At 39.3% G+C, this 19,379-nt stretch overlaps 1 protein-coding gene across 1 annotated transcript in view; it reads left to right on the top strand.

Annotated features, from left to right (window-relative positions):
• PES1 (pescadillo ribosomal biogenesis factor 1) overlaps positions 1-17,821 on the top strand; it is an 86,523-nt gene extending 68,702 nt beyond the window's left edge. Inside the window, exons 10-15 of the mRNA XM_073630964.1 lie at positions 2,208-2,338; positions 3,038-3,163; positions 7,009-7,193; positions 9,795-9,943; positions 10,038-10,205; positions 14,302-17,821. Of these exons, the coding sequence (XP_073487065.1) occupies positions 2,208-2,338; positions 3,038-3,163; positions 7,009-7,193; positions 9,795-9,943; positions 10,038-10,205; positions 14,302-14,385 (843 nt within the window). The 3' untranslated portion in view covers positions 14,386-17,821. The remainder of the gene's footprint in view (positions 1-2,207; positions 2,339-3,037; positions 3,164-7,008; positions 7,194-9,794; positions 9,944-10,037; positions 10,206-14,301) is intronic.
• Positions 17,822-19,379: the final 1,558 nt, after the last annotated feature.

Raw genomic sequence — 19,379 nt, 5'->3', positions numbered from 1 at the left:
TTTTTTTTTTTTTTTTTTTTTTAGGTCATTGAGACACTTTGCTAATCCCAAAATAATACTCAGTTTGGGTGTAATATTTCCACCTCTGTCTGTTTTCGTACTGAAGAATAACTTTAAAAATGTGATGCTGGCTGTTTCCATCTTGCTTGTGGGCATGTGAAGCCCACAAGCATTGATTTCCTGGATGCGGTGAATGCTGTTCACAAGCATAATCATTGTTCCCACACTGAATCTTGGGAAGCCTGACACTAAGCTCCCAGGAGACAGTGCGGCGCCGAGGAAAGGCAATAAACACGCCTACTCCCATGGGAGGAGAGACAGGAAGTGCCACAATAAAGTACAATATAAAGGTAATTACAGCGATAAAAAAAAAATTTCGTGCGGCATTTGAACATCTATGCAATTAACTGAAGGGGGTAAGATTAAGTTAAATATTTGAGTGGAACCCCGCTTTAATCTCCTGAATATCCCACTATGTTTTTCATATAGGATTGATGGCGGTTTTCTCTGCATTTTTTGCTCTGGGGAAAACTGTTTTTCCCCTCTTCTTCAGCTTGGGAAAAGGAAATAGCTGGAAATCTTTGGATTCATTATTTAACAATCAAGATTCTGGTACTGCTTGCTGTTAATACAGGTAGGCAGGAAATCGGTCATCCTGTCTTTCTTGATTTCAGTCTTGTGACGGTCACTTATATTGTAATCTCCCTCCCAGATGGGCCAATAGGGGTGCGTCTGTATGCCTCCCTGTGCGATTTTACCAATTGTCCATATCTATCTACCCCTGTGGTTCTGGAGCCAAACACTTGTTGGATTTTATAATATTCATCAACATTCAGGTAATGGAGATCTAAAGAATAATGTACAGGTTCGTACACATTTGAGATGTATGAAAAATATTTTTGTGTAAATGCATGTTATGATTTAATTATCTTTGGTCTTTATGAATTTTATCTAAATTATGTAATTTTTATAATGTAATATTTTTATAATGTAGAGAATAGAATCTGCTGCATTTGTTCTATGTATCGTATGGTTTATATATGATGACAATATGTTGATTTTCAGATGTTTCTAGATAAAAGTTTGATATTTTATACGTTTTTGTTGTTGCGTTTTGGCACCTTAAAAACCCCATGCTTTTTCTTTTTGCTATGTATTTATTTATCTTCTTATCCTAAAGTGACAACTCTCACTCACCATACTGTATCTACGGAGGAGCTGGAACGTTGTCAGTCTAGGCCAGGAATTGTGTTAAGGAAATAGAACATCTTCCTCATCTCTATAACATAGGTGAGAGGTGTTTTTTAGTCCACACAGATAGCGAGTTACAATGCTGATAACAGTGCAGACAAAGCACAGGAAGTTTTCAGCTCAAACGACTTCTTACAAAGGCTTACGTACACTTTTAGATTTTGTTTTTGTCAGTGACCAAGAACAAGTATGCTTGTTCAGAGTTCACTTTGATTATATCTACATATTTATTCCAAGTCAGTGAGTCAGAAAATATTGAAGCCAAAGACCGTCAAGTAGTCTGAATGCAGGAAGTCAACTGCTTTGCTCAGGCTCCATTAGGAGAATACTTTGCTTTGGATTTTCTATGCATGTAAAGTGTTCTCTGACTGGATGAGGTGGGACAGTGATGTCACACTTGTCTAAGCAGAGAATGCATTCTCTGAATGGCACCTGTGCTGAGCAGCGGACCTCCTGTATTTTAGTAAGCATCCAAGCCCCTCAGCATGGGACCTAGAGGCTAGTGAAGAACACTGGAGTAGCGGCGTCTTATTCAGTGGTTCCTAGCCTTCAGGGGCATCAGCTAGGTATGGTATCTGTGTAGTTAAAAAACCTGGCATTCTTTTTAAAGAAAGCCTGTACTCCGGAAATAGGCAGGCTGCCTTTACAAACTTCTCTTTCTGAAAGCAGTCTTTTCCTTGCAGATATTCATATGCAGTATCTTCATTATGTTGATTCACTGACCCCCAATAAAGCAAGCTGGTTTAGAGTTCTGAATTGGCTGTTGCATTTCAGGTCAGGGATTTAAACAGGAATGATGCCAGAGACAGTCAGGCATGTAACATTTTCAAAAATTGCTCAGTAGTGGGATCCCTCCCCATATTTCTCACTATACAGGTTTCTCTGAACGGTCTTTATTTGATGTATTGAGAGGTTATACAGCATAATAGGATTTCTCATTCTGAATTCTCGTGCAGGAGAATGGCAACCTTCAGGAGGAGCAAAGAAAGCAGCAGCAGGAGGAAGAGAAACACAAATCTTTATTTGTGGGTCTTAAATTCTTCTTGAACCGGGAGGTACCTAGAGAAGCATTGGCGTTTGTCATTCGGTGAGTCAGAAAGGAGTGCCAATTTATCATTTTGGAATCTTTGTCAAATGTAGTTGTTGCAGTATTCAGTTTTTTTTTTTCTTTCTTGTCATTGTGTAAAATTCTTCAATAAAATTGTGTTCTTTGAAAAAAGTCAATATATGTAGAAGAGGAATGTTTTTTTTTTCTGCATAGAAAGTAAGGAACTTTATTATGACATTAAACGGAAAAGTGCAACTAAAACCAACACTTTTTTTTCCATTTTGAGCAGAGAGGGATTAGAACACCCGGCAGGTTTTTATTGCTATCTGTGTCCCCGTTAGGGAGATTCACCCTCTCTGTTTGTTCAGTTTACTGTTCTCATCAAAAGTGAAAGAAAATTCCAAGTTTTGGGTAAACACCAGAACAGTAATCTAAAGGAAATCAGGGCACTAGTTCTGTTGACACCCCAGGATTTCCTGTTTTGGCTATGGGACAGGAAGTGAAGGAAAATGGGTATGACTGACACAAATGCCAAAAAATATATATATATATATATATATATATATATATATATATATATATATATATATATATAAATATGATGGGGCATCTAACCCTCACAGTATGTAAAAAGTTTTGCCTTTTAGTTATACTTTCATCGTCCTCGTTTTTTTTTTCTTTATACTATTTTGCAGACTGTTATTGATGTATTGTTTTGCATGCATTGTGTCTCAACAGGAGTTTTGGGGGTGAAGTGTCATGGGACAGCACACTTTACATAGGAGCAACATATGACAGCTCTGAGCCTACCATCACACATCATATTGTGGACCGCCCAAATGTGCAGACTCAGATCATCAACAGGTAACCAGATTGAAATCTTAGATATAGTCCCTATTGTATACTTAGGTGTTAAAAATGGATTGTGGTTATTTAGAGCCCCCAGAGCTCTTGTCATATAGTGCAAGTATACACCGTTCACTAGCATTTTTTCGGACGGAACTTTACTTCTACTGTAAATACTATTTCTCTAGGTATTTTGCTCTTCTTCACTGCAGCAGGCCATTTGTGGTATAAACCTTGCCCTCTAGGTGATTATATACAAAGAAGAGTTTGCAGGAACCTGTGATCCACCGATTGCTGGTGCAATGCTTTGCAGGCTCCTGTGTAAAAAAAAAAAAAAAAAAAAATTCATGCACATTTTGTCAGCATACTGTTACATTTGTGAACTTTCTGATTGTAGTACAGTCCAAGCTAATAGAATATTACAAAAGAAATTAGTATAACATCTACAATATAACCACTTCAGCCACAGAAGGATTTGCCCTCTTAATGACCAGGCCATTTTTTGCAATATGGCACTGCATCGCTTTAACTGACAATTGCGCGGTTGTTCAATGTTGTACCTTTTCCTACAAATGGAGCTTTCTTTTGGTGGTATTTTTGCGCTATAAACAAAAAAAGACCGACCATTTTGAAAAAAAAAAAAAATATATATATATATATATATATATATATATATATATATATATATATATATATATATATATATACCAATTTATTCATCAGCTTAGGCCGATATATCTTCAAAATATTTTTGGTATAAAAAAAAAACGCAATAGGCGTATATTGATTGGTTTTCGCAAAAGTTATCATATCTACAAACTATGGGATAGATTTAGGGACTTTTATTTATGTATTGTTTTTACTGGTAATGGCGGCGATCTGTTATTTTTTTTAGCGGGACTGCAGCAGACCAATCTGACCCCAAATTACACTTTTTGGGGACCAGTGACATTATTACAATTGATCAAGTGGTATAAAAATGCACTGATCATTGTAAAAAATGACACTGGCAGGGAAGGGGTTAACACCAGGGGGAGATGAAGGGGTTAAGTGTGTTTTCCCTGGGTGTATTCTAACTGTAGGGGGGATGGGCTACCAGGCACATGACAGAGATCGCTGTTCCTGATCACTGGGAACAGAAGATCTCTGACTTGTCATCTGGCAGAATGGGGAATCGCTTTGTTTACATAGGCAGTTCCCTGTTCTGCCTCTGTACACCGGGATCGCGGTTTGCCAGCAGGCATCGTGTACGCCGGACACGTGGGCAGGCTCCCGTGGCGCGACGGCCTGCTATCTCCTGTGCAAAGACAGACGTACATCTACAGCGGTTTGCGCAGGAGAGCCGACCTGCCGCAGTATGACGGCGGCTGGTCTGCAAGCGGTTAAAGCATATTTTAGTCTTTTTTTTAAATTATATTATTCAAGTAGATGTAAAATTTAACTGGATGACGTTTACTTTGTTAAAGCATTTTGTATCTCACATAAAAACCACTTTGTCTTCATTCATGCTCTCCAGGATGGGCTTTTGATGCTGACAACAGTGAACCATGCCTGTGTGATGTGTGTTGGGACTGTCATTTGTAGCCTCCATTTGAAGCCCATATAACAGGGTGACAACACAGAAGCATAATTAGGAGACAGGGATTGAGCTTTTATCACCCTATAACAAGTAGCTAACCAGGGTCTGAGATAACTAAGTTATGGTTTATATTTTGAAAACATTGAAAATTAAATTTTGAAATTGCATTGACATTTTAACCGCTTTAAGACCGGCGGCCATAGTTTGACGGCGGCACAATGGCTCTCCTGCGCGATTCGCTGTAGCTGTACAGCGGCTCGCGCAGGCTCCGCTGCGGGCACACGCCGCTGCGGGAGCATGCCCACGGGTCGGGAGAACTCGATGTCCTCCGGCGGCCCGCGATTGCCATGTACACAGGCAGAACAGGGAAATGCCTATGTAAACAAGGCATTTCCTCGTTCTGACAGGTGACATGACAGGGATCTACTGTTATCAGTGGTCGGGAACAGTGATCTCTGTCATGTCCCAGTAAGACCACCCCCCCCCCCCCAACAGTTAGAAACACTCAGGGAAAACAGTTAACCCCTTGATCGCCCTCTAGTGTTAACCGCTTCCCTGCCAGTGACATTTGCACAGTAATTAGTGGCTATTTTTAGCTCTGATTGCTGTATAAATGTCAATGGTCCCAAAAAAGTGTCAAGTGTCCGATCTGTCCGCCGCAATGTCGCAGTCCTGATAAAAATCGCAGATCACCGCCATTACTAGTTAAAAAAAAAAATTATAATGAAGCCATAAATCTATTCCCTATTTTGTAGACACTATAATTTTTTCGCAAACCAATCAATATTCGCTTATTGAGATTTTTTTTTTTTTTTTTACCAAAAATATGTAGAATACATATCAGCCTAAACTGATGAAGAAATTTGTTTTTAAAAAATTAAATGTGGGATATTTATTATAGCAAAAAGTTAAAAATATTGGTTCTTTTTTTCAAAATTGTCGGTTTTTATTGTTTATAGTCCAAAAAATAAAAACCGCAGAGGTGATCAAATACCACCAAAAGAAAGCTCTGTGGGAAAAAAAAGACGTCAATTTTGTTTAAGTACAGCGTCGCATTACCGTGCAATTGTCGGTTAAAGCGACGCAGTGCCGAATCGCAAAAAATGCTTTGGTCATTAAGGGGGTAAAACCTTCCGGGCTGAAGTGGTTACGTTTATGGTTGGGATTGGGGTTACATTTACATTTGCTCCCTGTGACGTGTATCTTTTAGGCCTCATGCACACTGGATGTTTTTACAGCTGCTGTTTTTGACTTCAGGCACTTTTTTCTGCAGCCAGTAAACTCCCTAGCATGTTATCCTGTGTGTCCATACACACATAGGCTGATATCAACATTTTTTGGCAGGGGTGTTTCCTGGCTGGAAAAACCCCCCAGAACTAGTAGATTTTAAGAGGAGTTTTTCAGCTGTAAAAACGCTCCTAACTGATAAAAGCATAGATTAAAAAAAAAAGAAAACGTGGCTATTCTGTATTTATCAGCGTTTTTGAGCCATAAGCTTGTGTGAGAGTATAGTTTTGCTATAAAACGATACCGCAAAAACGCTGCAAAACTTGTTCTAGAGCGAACGCTACTAGCTTTTTTTATTACGTCCAGTGTGCATGAGGCCTAATGAAGCAGGATTATTAATGAGATCTGCAATACTAGTTTAGTTGCATCATAATTGCTAGTGTGGGTTGCATCTTCCAATGTTTAGTGTATGTTACAAAATATTTTTCAAAGCCTAAGGGCCCTTTCAAAGAGATCCATTTTTGGGGTAAAAAAAAAGCGAACAAAAAATGCATAAAAAATGTATTCCTTTAAACCCTATGGAAATCATCACACTGCGGCTGCTGTGCTTTTTTAAGTCCTGCATGCTGCATCCTTGGTGCGCTTTTCAAAAGAGCACCGAAAATACATCTCCCATTGAATTCTATAGAAAATGCATCAATATTGTCCAAGTTTCACAGGTGCATGATTGGAGTCAGGAGTACAGAAAATGCTGTAAAATTGTGGCAAAAACACATGCGTTTTTACTGTTTTTTCAATGGAGCAGTGTAAAAACAAGCGAAAGAACAGTAGCTTACTTAATGGATTCTTGTATACTGTGATTGAGTGATTTTTGCTTTAGTTTCACTGCCCTGCATTGCAGTCTTGTACTGTCCCAAAGTTGGGGCCTATACCCAATAAATCTGCTGCATCTGTTTGTAAACTTAGTGCAAAAATTACTTTTGTATCTGTTGTATTTTCCAGCATGACAGAGATTTGATTCTAACAATACACTAAAAATTTGGTCTTTCCTCTGCAGATATTATGTTCAGCCACAGTGGGTGTTTGACTCTGTGAATGCCCGTCTACGTTTGCCTGTGGAAGACTACTTTCCAGGAGTGTTGTTACCTCCCCATCTTTCACCATTTGTAGTGGAGAAGGAAGGAGATTACATTCCACCAGAGAAGCAGCGTCTTCTGGCACTGCAGAGAGGAGAGAGACTTGGTAATTCATCAAATAATGATAAAAGAAAAAAAAAATAGAATAAATGCATAATTACCAGTATTGCTACATACAAGTACAAGAAATAAAACTTATATAAAGGGGATTACCGCAATGAGCAGGGGGCTTCTAAGAGCTGAGCTGCATCTTGTCAAATTATATAAATAGCCCATAAATGGGTACTTTTCAATTTAGAGGACCGTGAACATGAACATTTTTATTCCAGAAATAGATATGTATGGAATAGAAATAGCCTAGCACCAATACTCAATAATGTACAATAGGTTTAATACAAACCTTAAATTAGGAACCTGTGTAAAAACATAATATTTTAAAATGTGATGCTTCTATTAATTTCAACCGTTTTTTTTTTGTTTTTTTTAACCACTTGACAACCAGTGACGTTACCCACTGGACTTCGAGTGGTTATAATGGGATGATGCGTCATCCCGGTATTGTTTTTTAGAGCCGACAACCGGCTTTCTTGTAAAAGCCATCCTAACGGAGAATTAGCAGTTACAGGATTGTTTTTACAAGCAGTGTGAGGGGACGTCCATGCCCTCCTGCCACCTTTTGCACTCTCTCTGGCTCTCCCATCTCCCCAAGCAATCTATGGTATTAGAAACTGGAAGCGATGAGCATGCATCACTTCCGGTTTCGCTGGATGTAAGGCCATTTTCACACTGGGGCGGTGGGTGCGTCAGCGGTAAAGCGTCGCTATTTTTACCAGCACTTTACCGTCAATTTCGCGGTGCTATTCGGACGCTAGCCGGGCGCTTTTACCCCCTGCTAGCAGCCAGGAAAGGGTTAAAACCACACCCGCAAAGCGCTGCTGCAGCAACGCTTTGCCGGCGGTATAGCCGCGCTGCCCATTGATTTCAATGGGCAGGAGTGGTATACACACCACTCCTTCACCGCTGCTATCAGGACTTTTTTTAGCGTCCTGCCAGCGCACCGCTCCAGTGTGAAAGCCCGAGGGCTTTCACATTGGAAAGACAGGGGCGGCTCTTTCAGGGCGCTTTGCAGGCGCTATTTTTAGCGCTGTAGCACCTGCAAAGCCCCCCAGTGTGAAAGGGGTCTAAACAGTGCCATTTTTAAATTGGGAAAGCATCTGATCACACAGATCTTGGTGTGATCAGATTCTTTTAAGGGCAGGGGAGACATCTGGGGTCTAATGGACTCCAAATACCTCCATAAAGATTACCTGTCACTGCCTATTGCTATCACAGGGGATATTTTATATTCTCTGTGATAACAATAAAAGTGATCAAAGAAAAACATTTAAAGAATCACACAGAAAAAAAACAATTAAAAAAAAAGTAAAGTACCCCCATCCCCCCGTGCTAGTGTGCAAATACATTGATCCTGCACGTATGCATACGATCGTCCCACACCTGTAAGGTATCACCGCAAACATCTGATCAAGGGTAGTAATTCTAGCACCAGATCTCCTTTTTAAATCTAAAGTGTTAGCCATAGGTGATGCTTTAAAAGCCTTTGCAGGTTAACAAAATTTACGTCAGTTGACCCTGTTGCACGGGCTTGTGCAATTTTAAAGCATGACATGTTTGGTATCTATTTTCTTAGCATAACATTATCCTATAAATTGTACCGAACAATTGGGTATTGTGTTTTTGTGCATTAAAATTCAAAAAAGTGTATTTTTTCCCAAAAAATTACATTTGAAAAACTGCTGCACAAATACAGTGTGACATAAAAAATTGCAACAACCAACATTTTATTAGGGTCTCTGCTTTAAAAAAATATATATAATGTTTGGGGGTTTTAAGTAATTTTCTAGCAAAAAATACAGATTTTTACATGTAAACAATGTAAGAAAAGCCAGAGTCTTATAGGGCGTACACACGGTCGGACTTTGTTCGGACATTCCGACAACAAAATCCTAGGATTTTTTCCGACGGATGTTGGCTCAAACTTGTTTCGTCTACACACGGTCGCACAAAGTTGTCGGAAAATCCGATCGTTCTAAACGCGGTGACGTAAAACACGTACGTCGGGACTATAAATGGGGCAGTGGCCAATAGCTTTCATCTCTTTATTTATTCTGAGCATGCGTGGCACTTTGTCCGTCGGATTTGTGTACACACGATCGGACTTTCCGACAACGGATTTTGTTGTCGGAAAATTTTATCTCCTGCTCTCCAACTTTGTGTGTCGGAAAATCCGATGGAAAATGTCCGATGGAGCCCACACACGGTCGGAATTTCCGACAACACGCTCCGATCTGACATTTTCCATCGGAAAATCTGACCGTGTGTACGGGGCATAAAAGTGGTTAAAATGGTGCAGTTTCTCCGTTTAAACATTTTATGTTTTCTATCGTGAATAGAATTATGGATTTATAAGATTTGCAAATGATTGAATTATGTTTTTATGTCGATTTTACACAGCATCCCAAGCTTTTTGGAATTAGGGTTGTATTTGCACAACCCACCTAACCTTATATGTACAGCTCAACATTTGATTCGATTCTGTGTTATGTGGAATGCGTTGTCAGAATTATTAGCATAGCTACTCCTATCCAAAGATAATACCTTGCTTGAATTGAGATGGATGACTATTTTTTATTTTGTTAACCAACAGACGAGGAGGAGGAGGAAGATGAAGAGGAGGAAGATGATGAGGAGGAGGAGGATGAAGAGGATGACGAGGTAGAAGAGGAGGAGAATGAAGAGGATATAGAGAGTGATAAGAAGTTGAGAGAAAGAGAAGATGAACAGTTTAAGGGGAAGGTAATGTACAACTTGCTCAAACCTTCTCTTTTGGCCAGATGTATTTCTGCCTTAATTTCCATTTACATTGCTTATTTTGTCCTGTCACACACAGAAGCTAAATGTAAAGGTAACGGCAGGCACTGTAAAGCTAGAGGACAAAGCTCGAGCAGTTGAACACGAAAAGAATGAGGAGAAGCGTCTGGCTATCATGATGATGAAAAAGAAAGAGAAGTATCTGTACAACAAAATCATGTTTGGCAAGAAACGTAAAGTTAGAGAGGTAAGATTTCTCTATCAAAAATGGGATTAATACATGAAAGTCAGTTTTTAAAATCAAACTTTTAAAATTTTAGGAACCCTTTCCAGAATCGAAATCTTGTGATAATGTAATGTAAGTTAATATCTGTTGCTTCCACTGCTGCATTTGACCTTATACAAAGCCATTGTTTGCCACCTTTATGCAAGTGACCAGGAGATGAATTGTAATAATTCATTAACTCATAGAAATCAAGGAGCTTTTACCTTTTCGCACAAAGGGAAAAAAAAATGAATTGGAAGCTATGGTGGAACACTGAGAAGATAATGCTTCCCTTCGACACTCTTAAAAGTGAGGTTTATGCGTGAAGTGAAAATTAAAATATCTGGATTGTAATTTAGACTTCTTGTTCCCTTAAGTAAACCTTTCAGTAACTTTAGAGGTATTAACAAAAAGAAAAAGCTGCGCAACATGAGATTAAGCAAGAAGAAATAGTTAAAATCCTCATATGACTGTATTAGGTGGAAAAAATGGTTAATCTCAGTATGTTGCTAAACACAAATCAATAGAATAACCATATACATCATGTGATCAGAATGAATGTGCTATAAATTGGACTACACAATATGTCTCTGAGATGTCCTGAGTGCAGTTCTGATTCACAGAAAGTCCAAATACCGGGGTGTCTGGGCTTCCCAAATCAACTATCTATAAAGTTTTAGTTGATTTGGGAAGCCCAGACACCCCGGCCTTTATTGGGAAATGGGAGAAGGAATTAGAAAGAAAGCTTTCAGCTCCAGAAGTGTCATTGATATTGAAGAGGGCCTCGGCCACGTCGGTCAACTGTAAAATGTTAGAGCTAAACTACAAGTGCATGGCTAGAATGTATCTGACCCCGGATCGGGTACATAAATTTCAAAAGGAAACCTCACAGTATTGCAGGAGGGGTTGTAAAGATCTAGGGTCAATGGCTCACATTTGGTGGCTCTGCCCGGAAATGAGAATATTTTGGGGCGAAATAAGAAAATATATCAAAGAAATCACAAGTTTTGACATACCCAACGACCCCTGGGTATGCCCATTTCACCTGAGCGATATGCCCACTAAAACATACCTTAGGACGCTTTTGCCATACCTTATCGATGCGGCTAAAAGCCTAATTCCTAAGCATTGGCAAAAGAAAGAGAGACCCACGATGAGAGACTGGTTTAATAAAATCAACGAGATACATTGTCTAGAGTACTTAGGGTTTAGTGAAGGGATGAAAATGGGGGCCTATGAATCAAAGTGGAGAGAATGGGTAAAATTCAAAGAATCCCCAAAAGCAGTCGAGATGTGGACTACATAGACTAGAGTGGGGGTACTGCACCAGTGAATGATACAGAGGGGAACCTAAAGTAGGGGCAGATAGGAGGAGATATGAGGAAGCTGGAGGAGAAGAGTGGGGGGAAACTGATGGGGTACGGTCTCGCGGGGGAAGAGTTTTCAGGAGGGAAGTAACCGTAACTGGTGGAGTAAATATTTTTTGTAATACGTTGGCTTAGTTTTTCAAACAGATTTATATGGCCACTATGATGTGACGACAAAGCGGGAAGATTTTGAAATTTAATAATTAAAAAATTTATTCCCGGGGAAAACCCTCTCGCTGATGTGGAAAGAAGAAAAAAAAAATCCAAATAAAGAGCAATATATTAGACCCCAAATGACTATTGTCCTCAATTCGCTGGTTATTGGTGACTTCAAACCGAAAAAACACCTCAGAAGGAACGATCAGGGATAGAAAAAGATTCCTCCACCTGGAAAATGACAGCCGCTTACCAGCTACATAGATCTCTTATTACGGAGATCATATCCGCTTGTGGCAAATACCCCTGTCAAGGTCTTTATATACTTCAGCCAGATGTCACCTCTCTCCCCACAAAGATCGCCTCTGAATGGCTCCCGATCAGTAATTCCCCATGTTGAGAAAAGGACTTACATAGTGTGATACCATAAACACTTAGGGCCCCTGGACGACGTCTTCTGTGAGGAAATGGCATAGGGAGGAGCGACGTGCTGACGTCACCACAACGACAACGCAGTCCCGGAAGCAGCAGGCGTTTTTTCGAGAGCCGGCCGGCTCGAGTTTTTGATCTGCCTTTACTAATACGACCATCTTGTAAGTGTAACCTTATCCTTTAAACTACAATAAAGTGTTTACGGTATCACACTATGTAAGTCCTTTCCTCAACATGGGGAATTACTGATCGGGAGCCATTCAGAGGCGATCTTTGTGGGGAGAGAGGTGACATCTGGCTGAAGTTTATAAAGACCTTGACAGGGGTATTTGCCACAAGCGGATATGATCTCCGTAATAAGAGATCTATGTAGCTGGTAAGCGGCTGTCATTTTCCAGGTGGAGGAATCTTTTTCTATCCCTGATCGTTCCTTCTGAGGTGTTTTTTCGGTTTGAAGTCACAAATAACCAGCGAATTGAGGACAATACTCATTTGGGGTCTAATATATTGCTCTTTATGTGGACTTTCTGTGACTCAGAACTGCACTCAGGACATCTCAGAGACATATTGTGTAGTCCAATTTATAGCACATTCATTCTGATCACATGATGTATATATGGTTATTCTATTGATTTGTGTCTAGCAATATACTGAAATTAACCATTTTTTCCACCTAATACAGTCATATGAGGATTTTAACTATTTCTTCTTAATCCCATGTTGCGCAGCTTTTTCTTTTTGTTAATATTGCACTGTGTGTATTTCACATTTGAGCTGCAGCAAAATTTATTGTTTATGCTATACATTTTTTAGCTGATTTGTTTACGAGACAGCGCTGTATTTCCACTCTTGACAACTTTAGAGGTATGCATGAAAATAAATTTCTGACTTGCACATCAGTAGTATGACTTTCCAAAAATGTATCATTGAAAAACAGTCTTTGGGCTCCAGTCTTATGACTTTGCTTAAGCTGAGGTGTCTGTTGCAGACAGGAGGAAGAATTCCCTGTCTCATTTTCTCCACTGATCACTGACTTAGTTATATCTTTTTAGCAGGTTACACGGTGAAAAGCAGCAGGGGTTGTTCTTTGTCAGGTGTTTGTGAACACAACCAATAAATTTCACAGGCATCGAAATTTACTAGATTGTGGGTAGCATCTCAGTCTAGGAAGTAGACAATGACTCTTGATAAAGTCTGAACAAAGATGGCACTGTGTTTGTGCAAAGAAAAGCAGCTAAAGGCATTATTTAATCTTTCTTATGGGGTAATACTCATAAGTGTTACACTTGCAAATCACTTAGTATGCATAAACTGCTTTACTATGCTTTTCTTTGTTTTTGTTGCTGTAATGGACAATAGAAAACTCTTACATATCTATTAAGACCTACTTGAACCATGTGAGAAATGTAATAACGCTTTGACAAAACATTATACTGTTAGGGCTTGCATGTCATAGTTTATAGTACAACTATAAAACTATAGGTTTGGATTTTTTTTTTTTTCCTTTTAGATTTGGATATAATGCGAAGGATTAGAAACACAATTTTTTTTTTTACTGACAACCCCCTATATGCATTAAGATAAAAAAAATCCTCCTGTGTGTAGCAGCCTCCCCAGTACCCCCTAACACTTACCTGAGCCCCATCTCTATCCAGCGATGTTCACGATTCCTCTTGGCTGTCCGAGACTTTCCCTCCTGAGACACAGCAGCAGCGCTATTGTCTCCTGTGGCTGTCTATCAAAGTCGGTTAGCCAATCAGGAGAGAGGAGGCGGGGCTGAATGGCAGTTCCTTGTCTAAATAGACGTATGAAGCTGCAGCTCAGCTCGGATGCCCTCATAGCAAGCTGCTTACTGTGGGGGCACTCGACAGAAGGGAGGGGACAGGAGCAGCCAAGAGGGACCCCACAAGAGGAGGATCCAGGCTGTCCTGTGCAAATCCACTGCAACAGAGCAGGTAAGTATTACATGTTTTTTTTTCTTTTCTTTTTTTTTAAATAACAAAGACACTTTACAATCGCTTGAAAGTAGCCTAAGAGGGGATCTCGCATTGAAATTATATCCTGTCCCTTCCTGTTGAGTCAAAATAGACTTAGTGTTTTTTTTTTTGTTTTATTCTTTACAGGCCAACAAGCTGGCAATGAAGAGAAAGGCCCATGATGAAGCTGCCAAAGCTGAACGCAAAACCAAGAAGTCAAAAAAGCCTTGATGTACGCCAGAGTTAACACTCTCCATCCTTTTAAAGAGCATATTTTAAAGCCTTTTACAGTGTAGTCTTAACTACATATGACAAGAAGATCTTGGGTATCTACACCTTTCCTATAATGCATGCAGAAAGCCGCACATGCATTGTGACTTATATATCCGTTAGTGGTTTTTGGACCCAATAATCAGCTGGGAGATGATATCCTTCTAAAACCTGTTATACAGACTGTGTTTTGTAAATAAATGTTCCTGGACACAACACTCTTTGATATATTGCAGAGAGGGGATGAGAGTGGGGGGCTTCTATACTTCTGGCATCAAAGCCCCCCTCTGGTACAACATAGGAATTTCAAGTGAAACTCAAGAAAACTTTTTTCTATACTTTTGATTGGTCCAGCTAAGTTGCCTCCAATGTGTGTATTCTGTTCGCAGAATAAAAGAGGTTTAGTAAATTGTGTGTGTCGTGAACACAGAGCTGGAAGATCACGCTGACAGTAGTATTTGGCATGAATGCAACTAAGATTTTTGGCATCTCCAGCAGCCTTCCATATGTAGTATATATCCAGCATTAGTGGCAACTTAGCTGGACTAATCAAAGGTATATACAATGTTTTATTTTTTTTCCTGGGGGGGCCCATTTTAATATATTAGAAGTTGGAAAGCATAAACTCTGTTATTAATCAGTTGTACGCAAGACCAGCTCTATAGTGCATCACTGCAAAATTTTATTTTCCTGCACATTACATTTTGTCTTATGATCTACAGAGATTTAAGAGCATTTGCCTGATCTTGCCATTTAGTGTCAGATCAGCTCCTCCCTACAGGTGCGACCCTTCAGTGACCAGCTCACACATGCATGGCCAGCTGCTTTCTAATATCTGTAGGCAGCTTAAGACTAACCTTTATCCCTGGTTCACACCAAATTTGGCTTAGAAATCTCACTACTTCAGTGTGATTTTTAAAGCTGCTGGTCAGTGCAATTTTATGTGCGGCTTGCTGACATCTGTGTGAATTGATGCATAGATGTCAATGCAAGTCGCACATGAAATCCCAAAAAATAGTGCAGGAACCTTTTTAAAGTTGGTGCAAGTCTGAATCACACTGATTTTAAATGGTTCCATAGCCAGAAATAGGGTGCGACTTGTCATTCGACTTTGATCTGTCAAATGACATGACAAGTTGCATCGGTGTGAATGGGGCTTAAGACCTGCACCTATAGTATGTAGAAATAAATATTAAAATGTAATGTAACAGAAATTTTCTGTTGGTTATGGTAAAGGCATTTGTAAACCTTGGCTAATACATTTTTAAGTACCTGCTTTTCAGTGACACTGTATGTAGAGTATATGATGTAAAAAGCCTGTAGTTTTGCAAGTCTGTACCAGGTTGGACTGAAGCTACCACTAGTCTACCACTGCAAAATTGCATGTGCCCGTGTACAAATTTTTACAGCATTTCCATTACGTTAAGTAAAAAAGAAACCTATATAGATTTCTATTTATAGCTCTATCAACAATGTGAATTGTAAGTCATAAGATGAGCCTTTGTATAAGCAGTTTTATAAACTCTTGTCCACAGGGTGGATCACTTGAGACAGGCAAGTTAGGTTCACTCTTGAGTATAAACTTGTACAGTATAATGTCATGAGCTTTAATAATCTGATATCACCATATTTTCTTAAAGTTTCAGTGAGGCAGGATTTTGTTAGCATTCAGCTCTCTTCAAAATCTTTTATTAAAAAAAATTATTTCTTTTGCTGGCTAGGGAATAACTTTTTGCCACCTCTGTATTGACTAATTTTAATAAATGGCAACACTGTTTATAATCTATGTATTGTGTGTGTATATTGTAGCTAGAGAAAACTTAATTGATATAACAAGCCTGGAAAAAGAAACGTAGAATTGGGATGGCCAAAAAGCTAGTTGGCTGTAGGCCCCTTTCACATAAGTAGGTCCGCCTTTCAGTTTTTCAGGTGGATCTGATCGAAAGCTCCATGTTAGTCTGTGGGCAAACAAACTTAAATGGACATGCATCCTTTTACATCCAATTATTTTAGGATCTTTCCAGCTCAGGGGAAAGAAAATGTCCTTTTCCATTTTTTCAGACCTACATGTGATGGATCAGATGTAATTGAATGGATAGGGGGTCCTTTCATATATCCAATATGAGTCTGGAAAGCACTGGTCTTTATATGTAGCAAAAAAAGTGATTTTTCAGAAAAATGAATATAAATAGTACAAAGTATGAACCAAAAAAAAAAAAACCTGATATGGAAGATTTTAGTACATGTAAGTCTATTAATGGACTATAATCAATGTACATAGTACATTGACCATCAAAATTAATTTCCTAAATGGTCCATACATGCTATCAATGAGGCACATATTGTTAGTTGTGAAAAATAGGCATGCTAAGGTTCATAACCTAAAGATCGTGTAGGGTTCACTAAGTATATTTAGAACAAAAAGACTTGTGAACCTCTAGTCCTATTTAGAAGCACACACAGGAGGAATAAAGAGTGTTCTACCTACTATAGATAAAGGAAGGCAGACCAAATGGAAATGAAGCATATAAGGACTGGGGATATCAAAATGATAATGAAGACAGAGAATAAAAAAAAGAGAGGGGGGGGGGGGGGGTTATAGGTGGGGCTCGATAAGGCTCCACCCCATACACTACCTGAAAACCTGCTCAGGGAGAATTAGAGCACAACATGATATGGGTTCTTCAGTCACAAATTTAAGGTCAGCTAAGTGTCGGAAATGAAGCCCAGTGAACCATGTCACATTAATGAATGCACAGTTTTCTCTGGCTGAGGCAGAGCTGGTGACGTCATTAGCCTGCCTCAGCCAATCAAAGGAAGCTATATATTCATAGAATACAAGGCTTCTTGTGAAAGTAGCCCAACTTAGTTTTGTTCCAGGAGCAGGAACGGAAGTCTGTTCCGCTGCTATGTAGCCGAGGTTACTTACAGCCTATGTATTATTATGGGTGGAGTGTCACATGGTCTCTTTCCCACCATACAGAGTCGAGGAAGCATCTCTCCACTGCTGATCCTGCTTGTAAAGAGCCATTTGGAACTTCTCTCTGTTCCTGCTTGCCACATACAGTGACTTTGGTCACTTTTGGCCATCTGATCCTTGCCTGCTACCAGCTCCCTGAGCCTCTGTGTACCCTAAGCTTATATGTTGCCTTACACTCATGTGGTCAAAACATGTCTGATCTTAGACATAGGGGGAATGATCAGTCCCTCTGTAAGGGCTACCCCCAGGTCACGCTCTAATGGCTCCAGGGCCGCTTGCAGTGCTGAAAGAAAAGGGAATTGTTTATTAAAATATTGTAAAAAATTTTTTTGTTTACTATTTGTTCTGTCTCTAATTTGTTATATTTAAAACTTTCAAAAATAAATTCTGATTTGAATAAAAAAAAGATTGCTGACATCTGCAGCCTGGAATCTTTTTACTCTACTCCTAGAGTCTGTTCTGTCAATGGAGTCCTCTTTAGTGTACCATTTGGGTGTAGCCACTTCCTCATCCCCTCTTTGGCTGTTTTTACTATAGTCGTGCAAGACTTTATAGCCCAAATCACTCTGCTATTTGCTCTCTCCAACTGCATAGGTCACAAGTGCACCCCAGCACTTTCTGCTGATTCTGTATTTACTTACCCATGGCATTAGCAGCTTTTGAGCCATCAGCCTTTTAGATTCTGATTCAGAGTCACTCCATTCCTTGAATGTGCACCTGAGAAGTTGCAGTCCACTGCTATTACTCCTATATTAAGACTGTTTTGGCTCTTATTGATGTGGTGTCCATCACTCTGAAACTAGAGTATACGTTTGTTTTCGACTAGTGCTGTTTCTAGCCTTGTGTCCTTTAGACTACAGTAGGAAATAGTCAGTGCCCCAAACAGACTTTATAGTTCACATAATATATATATATATATTTATATATACTGTATATATTTATATTTTCAACAATACAGGTTCCACATCCACCTTGCACTAAAATACACAAAACAACAATTGCTGAACTATACATAGACTAGCTAACAAAGTGCAGTACACATGACATCATATAATTCTTGTGAGTTTCCCATACAAAAAAAATAATCTTAGTGACCTTACTTTTGACAGGGCTTAGATAAGCAAGGATTCAGTTGACCAATTGAATTAAAGGATGCATAATGTTTCAGGGTGCGGGGTCCCCTTTATCAAGCTAGAGCCACCTGTGGTGTTGCATCTATGCAATACAAGCTTAAAGAATAACTCCACTTTTATTAAGAAAAAAAATCCCCTCTGGGTGGTCTATTAACATTACAGGGATTTTACTTTCAATATTTTTATTAAGCTTGTATAGACACACGGCCAACAGAAGTATAAAAGGCCAGTAATCATCCATATCCCATATACAAATAAGGTGGGAAGAAAGACAAACAGCTCCCATTCCTCAAGGGCAAAAGTAAAACAATAACATATAAAGGTATTTTGGCAGATGAGCCAGACTCAACCTCAAGGCATCTAAAAGGCCCATTTCCCAAAGCAAGTATCATACATGTACACAATCATGATCATATATCTGGCAAAAGCAACCTAGAGAATATTAAAAAAAACCTGAGTATCAGGGCAGTCCAAGAGATGGAGGAAAAAGAATCAAGAGAAATCTGGTTGGAGAGTAATAAAGCCTTAGGCCCCATGTACACTGCTGCTGCTAAACGCACATTCAGAGGCAGTTGGATGCTTTTTTAAACTGCCCCTTGAACTCATTTAATGTTATCCTATGTCTACATGTGTGTGTTTACAGTCGTTTTTAGGCAGTTGCGTTTAACAGCCTTTCTTTGAAGGCAAAAAAAATGAGTGAAGATGCGGTACCAGGGTTTAGCCGCGTTTTCGTTTATAAGCGTTTTTAAAGGTACCCAATTTTTTGGACATTAATACACTAAAAAATGATGGAAAACGATGAGAAAACATTAAAAAATAGTTTAAAAACTGGTAGTTTACTT

Source organism: Aquarana catesbeiana, linkage group LG01, assembly GCF_042186555.1.
Source record: "Aquarana catesbeiana isolate 2022-GZ linkage group LG01, ASM4218655v1, whole genome shotgun sequence".
In the NCBI taxonomy this organism is placed as follows: Eukaryota; Metazoa; Chordata; class Amphibia; order Anura; family Ranidae; genus Aquarana; species Aquarana catesbeiana.
Note: the sequence above shows the minus strand (reverse complement) of the source record. Positions and strands in the feature narration are given on the sequence as shown.